Source organism: Sus scrofa, chromosome 4 (assembly GCF_054392235.1).
Source record: "Sus scrofa isolate SSC_HxYL_T2T_F1_AM1 chromosome 4, Sscrofa_HxYL_maternal_Yorkshire_Landrace_v2.0, whole genome shotgun sequence".
In the NCBI taxonomy this organism is placed as follows: domain Eukaryota; kingdom Metazoa; phylum Chordata; class Mammalia; order Artiodactyla; family Suidae; genus Sus; species Sus scrofa.
The window spans coordinates 101,129,611-101,136,267 of NC_139386.1; the positions used below are offsets into that span (position 1 = coordinate 101,129,611).

The 6,657-nt window shown below is 46.8% G+C and overlaps 1 protein-coding gene across 1 annotated transcript; it reads right to left on the reverse strand.

Annotated features, from left to right (window-relative positions):
* Positions 1–4,395: 4,395 nt before the first annotated feature.
* On the reverse strand, positions 4,396–6,101 carry SPRP (small proline-rich protein). Its single transcript, NM_214238.2, has 2 exons — positions 6,049–6,101; positions 4,396–5,018 (listed from the first exon to the last, which is right to left on the reverse strand). The coding sequence occupies exon 2, from the start codon at positions 4,997–4,999 to the stop codon at positions 4,706–4,708; it is 294 nt and encodes a 97-aa protein (NP_999403.2). The 5' UTR covers positions 5,000–5,018; positions 6,049–6,101; the 3' UTR covers positions 4,396–4,705.
* Between the last annotated feature and the right edge of the window lie 556 nt (positions 6,102–6,657).

The following is a 6,657-nucleotide window of genomic DNA, read 5'->3' on the forward strand; positions in this document are numbered from 1 at the left end:
GCTGTGGTATAGGTCACAGATGCGGCTTGGATCCCGAATTGCTGTGGCTGTGATGCAGGTCCAGCTCTGATTCGACCCTTAGCCTGGGAAATTCCATATGCTGTGGGTATGGCCCTCAAAAGAAAAAAATAAATAAATAAGGCAATTTCTACTTTTGGCCTGGTCACATCGGTTCCTGAGGCAAAGCAACACACAAAGCTTGTGACCGGAAGATGCAAAACCTCACAATTACTATCACAGTAAATATAGACTTTCTGGGCTGCCATCCACCTGAGAAGGGTCAGGTTGAAGGAGGGCTAAACGGCTGTGGAGGATTTGAGAAATAAGATCAAACTATTCAAGGAAAAAGCTCAACTTACTATCCATTTATATGCCCCATTTGCACAGAGATTGGAAGATTGGTTATTTATGTGCAAGGTGGGTTTTTTCTTTATGCAGAAATCTGATATTTTCAGAGGGTGCATGTCTTTAAACAGGGACAGCAGCTTAAAGAAAGTGTTAGGTCTCAGAACCACAGAGCACCAGAGGGGAGGGACCCCTTATTCTCTGTGCAAACCACTCACTCTGTCCAGTCTTCTAGTTGTCTTCTCTGAAAAGGAGGAAACATTGCATTCTTCAGGGATCCTCCACTCGCAGATAACAAGGCCAGTTCCAGTTAATAAAATCCTTTAAATTCATCTACACTCTTCAGTATGTGCTTTACACAAAATTCTATGTGACAAAATGGGACGCATACATAAATTGTTTCTGCTGTCTTTCAAAGCATGATGATTATCTCAAGAAAAATCCTTTGTGCTGCTGAATTTTGACTTCAACTAGCTGTTCTTCATGAAGCATAAACTTACTTTTGACTTTTTAAATTTTATTTTTATTTTTTAAGGCCTTAACTGCAGCCTATGGAAGTTCCCGGGCTAGGGGTTGAATTGGAACTGCAGCTGCTGGCCTACTCCACAGCCACAGCAACGTGGGATCTGACCTGCACCTGCGACCTACACCACAGCTTGTGGCAATGCTGGATCCTTATGCCACTGCATGAGACCAGGGATCAAAAACACATCCACAGAGTTACCATTGTGGCTCAGTGGTTAATGAATCTGACTAGGAACCATGAGGTTGCAGGTTCAATCCCTGGCCTCGCTCAGTGGGTTAAGGATCCAGTGTTGCAGTGAGCAGTGGGGTAGGTTGCAGATGCGGCTCAGATCTTGCATTGCTGTAGCTCTGGCATAGCAACAGCTCCGATTAGACCCCTAGCCTGGAAACCTCAATATGCCGTGGGTGTGGATCTAGAAAAGACCAAAAAAAAAAAAAAATCCCCATGGATACTAGGTCAGGTTCTTAACCCATTGAGCCACAATGAGAACTCCATAAACTTAAGTTTTACTTGAAAGGATAACTGATGGGCAGACTGTGGTTAGTCAAACTCTGATATTTGAAGACATTTCTTCGGCAGTGAGTTAAGCGAGCCTGTTCACTTCAAGGAGAACAGCTCATAGTGTTTGTGGTAGTCAGACCCTAAGCTGACACCACCCCTCTGCCCCGCCCCGCTCAGCAGTTCCCTTTCTGGCATTTGTGCTTCATGTAATCCTCTCCCCTTGGGTGTGGACCTATGACCTGTTACCTGCTTCTGACCAATGGATTATGGAAAAGGAGATGGGACACCACGCCTGTGATTCTCTCATGTATATGATTCTGACTTAGCTGGCTGGACTGGACACTCTCCATGCAGGCAAGATGAAGCAAGAGCCCATGTGCTGTGTGAAAGAAGTTCACTGGGCAGGGAATTTGCATAGGTGGATTCTAGAATCTGAGAGAGGAGTCCATTGGATAGCCAGCAAAAAGCTGTAGCCACAAGGAAATGAATCCTGCCAACAACCTAAATTAGCTTAGAAGTGGATTCTTCCCCAGGGGAGCTTCCAGATAAACGCCATAGCCTGGCTGATATCTTTTTATTTTTTCTTTTTAGGGTCACTCCTGTGGCATATGGAAATTCCCAGTCTCGGGGTGGAATCAGAGTTGCAGCTGCCAGCTTACACCACAGCCATAGCGATGCAGGACCCAAGCCATGTCTTCAACCTATGCAGCAGCTTGTGGCAACACCAGATCCTTAGCCCACTGAGCAGAGCCAGGGATCAAACCCACATCTTCATGGATACTAGTTGGATTCTTAACCCACTGAGCTACAATGGGAACTCCCATGTTTTTAAACTTTTAATTTTGAAGTAATTATAGATTCACAAGCAGGTGCAAAGAAATGTACACCTTCACCCTGTCCCCTTGGATGTTATCTTACTTAATTTTAGCACAATATAAAAGCCAGAAAATTGACATTGGTACAATCCAGTGAATTGATTCAGATTTCACCAGTTACCCATATGCTTATTTGTGTGTGTGTCTGTGCAGTTTTATCATAGGTGTAGTTTCATGTAGCCACAGACATCATCAAGCGACATAACTTTACCATCACCTACCATTTGGTAGGTACTTGGCTTTGCAGAAGTGTAGGGGTGGCCAGAAGTGTGGGGGTGGCCAGGGTGTGTTGAACATACAGCAGAAAAGTGACGGAAGGCAAAGAGAACAGAAGGACCAATGTTGCAGATAATCACAAGCATTATGTAGGAAGATGCTGGAAGTCACTGTGCTGTGTGAAAGAAGTTCACTGGGCAGGGAATTTGCATAGGTGGATTCTAGAATCTGAGAGAGGAGTCCATTGGATAGCCAGCAAAAAGCTGTAGCCACAAGGAAATGAATCCTGCCAACAACCTAAATTAGCTTAGAAGTGGATTCTTCCCCAGGGGAGCTTCCAGATAAACGCCATAGCCTGGCTGATATCTTTTTATTTTTTCTTTTTAGGGTCACTCCTGTGGCATATGGAAATTCCCAGTCTCGGGGTGGAATCAGAGTTGCAGCTGCCAGCTTACACCACTGGAAGTCACTGGGAAAGTGGTTGGCACAGACCTCCAGAAAAGCATCTCTTTGAATCAGGAACAGGTGGAAACAGCCTGCAGCCCAGTGGGAACTCCCTTATAGAACAGCACTCAACTAAACTAGATACTCTATTTTCTTCTGCACACATGGAGACTCATGGTGCTACTAGGACAGAGGAATGTGAGGGTGAGGAAACCAAGGTATACACATGAAGAGAACCCAAAGTGCTTTCTTTATCCGCACAGATGAGCTCTGCAACCAAGCTGTTAACCTGCAGTTTCCCAGTGTGTAGCCTGTGCTTCAAATTCCTCCCACACAACAGTATCCTGCCCTCTAGTGTTGGCTGGGTGAATGGCATCCTGCTTACTCAGAGGAAAGATGCTGTAGAAAGAGGGAGAGCTGAGACCAGGATAACCTCATATTACCCTTGGTGGTCATAGTTTCAAAGTCAGGGAGCAAGACTGGAGTCCTTGGCTGTGAGTGGGATGGATGGGTTGGGGGTCATGCTCTGGGGGCTTTCCCCAAAGGATTTAGAATTGCAATGGGCTTTACGTGGGGTCACGAGTACAAAAAAAAAAAAAATATGTAACCACATCCCTCTTCCTCTCTTTTTGGGCTGTGGGCTTGGAAACTGCTGCAGGGCTTTAGAAAGATTCTGAAAAAAAGTTTCCTCTAGTTCCTCAATATCTTGGACTGCATTACTTTTTTTTTTAAAGGTGTGAAAGAAAGGTTATAAATAAACATAATTTCAATTTATGGTGTAGAAGATGTTTTAAAAACTTCTTAAAAAGTGCATGTGTGCCTTTGTGTCAGTGCATATTTGTGCAAGTGCATCCCTTCCTGCTACAGCACTGGGGTCTTCATAGTGGGGACTCAATGAAAGGAGAAAAAAAAAGAGACTAATTTCATAAAATCGGCATGTGTGTGTGTTGTGTGATTTTGGGGATCTGTGTGTGTCTATGTGCGTGTGTGTGTTTGTGAGTGTGAGTGTTTAAGAGCTCAGCTTCGTGTGGGAGGCATCAGGAAAGGAGGATGAGTGAATAGATAATCATGTTGGACCATGTTCAAGCATCATTTCTTTGGAATAATAATAATAAAGAATAAAGGTAATTTGGGAGCAAGGACTTAAGAGTCAGAGATGGTGTGAAGGAGACACCATCTAAACTCAGTTATGAATAATTTATGCAAGGGCAAGAAGAAAGCCCTGCTCTTGCTCAGGCTGCCCAAGGTAACAGGCTCTGATAGCTTTGTCTGCTCTCCTGTCGCCAACCAGACATTGCCATTGCCTGTGAGTATAACAAACACACACACACATACACACACGCTCACACACAGTCCTGATGCTCAGGTGCTCAGGTGAGGCACTTTCTGACCGCAGCCCTCACAACCAGCCCTCACTCTGTGCAGTTCCTCCTCCGTGTAAAAGAACCACAAAAAAAGCTGAGTTGGCCAACGACACACAGCCAGCTATGGGGTTAAAAGTGATTTAATGGGGACAGAGCAGGGAAAATTCACTTGACTTCCCCAACCCCAATATTCCTCTTCAGATGAGCCCTGAGCATCCAGAAGACTAGCTCATCCAGTGAGACTTTCAGCCACATTCAGAGGCTCAGGAGCCCTCCAGACTGAGAGTGAGGGAAGCCTTTTAGAGGGTGCAAAGAGGGAGGGGTTGTGACTCAGGTTGAGAACAAGCTAGTTACAGACAGGACACACAGGCAGAATGGGAGAGGAGATTCAGCCTCTGGTGGTCGCCTCCTCAAGGGCTTGGCTGTGGACCCCATTACTTCTGCTTGGTCTTCTGCTGAGCTGGTGCTGGGATGACTGGTGAGGGACAGGGCTCTGGAACTTTGGGCTGGCAGGGCTCGGGCACCTTGGGGTGGCAGGGCTCGGGCACCTTAGGCTGGCAGGGCTCCGGCACCTTGGGCTGGCAGGGCTCTGGCACCTTGGGGTGGCAGGGCTCCTTGGTTTTGGGGACACATGGTTCCTGGGGTGGAGGCTGGCAGGGCTGTTTCACCTGCTGCTGCTGAGGCTGGGGGGGTGGGGTGCAGGGCTGCTTCTGCTGGTAGGAACTCATGCTTCAAAGGAGGCTGGACCTGGGGACAGAAAACCTGACTCAATGATTTGCTTAAACAGAGAAGAAACCAAGTTAAATGCCAAAAAGATTTCATTTCAGCTCCCTTTAGATGAGAGAGCTTCTCCTCTCCCTTAGCTAGACATGAGAGTTAAAATACACTCTGATAATTGCTGGGTCCTTTCAAGAGGAGGGGCTTAAGAGCACTTCATTCTGCTCCATCTCAGAGGAGCAGAAATGTCACATCTGTCATTGACAAGTACCCAAAGCCTCTTTGGAAGGTGATATTGTAGGAAGAGCTGCAGCGTACACACCCCTAGTGCTACACGGTACATCAGTGACTTGCACGGTGACTCACTGAGTCTAAGCCCCTTCCGATTCACTCTGGCCTTGTGTACGAAGCCCTTTCTCAAGCACTTTCCTTCCTGTCTCTGTTGGTCCAAATACTCCTCCATCATAGCTCACATCACGCGCCATCACTGGGAGCTCTTCTTGAGCACCGCGCCGCCCAAATGCCACCTCCCTTCCCTGCCCTTCTGTGCTCACACCAGTCATGGTCTATTTTGCATTTTGTCCCTGTGTGTACAGGCATTCTCCTCCCTGCTCCCTTGGAAGTTTGTTAGGTCCCATAATCATCTGATTCATTCACAGTGCCTAGGATAGTGTCTGAAATATACTAGATGTTCAGTAATAAACAGGTGCATCTTAGGAGTTAAAATCGTTATAATGCACATCGCCAACAGAGAGAATCATGGTGTTGCTGAGTGTGCCTCAGGCCTGAGTTCCAGCTGTAACCCTGATACTAATTTACTGTGGGACCTTGCACAGATCTGCCCCCTTGCCTGACCTCCACACCTGTCTACTCCTGTCCACAGAGGTGGTAGAATTCGCCAGCTCTAAAGTAAAACACAAACCATATTGCATTTAAAATAAATATATCCCAATATTCTCTCTCTCCCGCTAATACTCTGCTTCAGTCCTCTTACATGTGTTGGCCATTTTCCAATAACGAAAAAATAAAAATTTCAAATGGATTCTGATGAGAGACTCACCTGGTACACAGAGAAGAACGGGTTGGCTGGTTGCTTCGGTCTGCTGTGAAGTCAAGGGCCAGCTGGCTTTTTATATCATGAATGAGCCCTGCCCCAAAGAAATACAATCACCCCGGGCCCCCTCTGTTTTCATTCCAAACCTGTCAAACATGATTCACCCCACTCCCCTCAATTACCAGTTGGCTCAGCTTTTGTGATGAAAACCACCCACTTGTTACCTTTTGGCACTGGCTGTCTGACAATGATGTCACCTGGGCCTAATTCCCACTGTCACCTCCCCTCACCTTGGACACAGGTGTAGGGCTTGTGCTGGGGGAGGGGTGGGCCACAGGCTTCTTGGAGGGTTTAGTGAGTCCTCCTTTTGTGGTCTTGCCACCTTCCTGCTCTCTTTTTTCTTGAGATGGTTGTTCCTTGGTTTCTCTGGGATAGAATACATTTGGGCACACGAGCAGGTGGAAGGGAAGGGGAGCAGAGAGCTGAGGTGGGCGCGAGTCCGCCTTATAAAGGTGGATGCGAGAGACCATGGACTGAACTGAGTATAGACCCCTTGTCTGCAATCTCCCAGACCCTGTATCCACTTCCCGCCTCTTTCTCCCACCTCCATTGAAC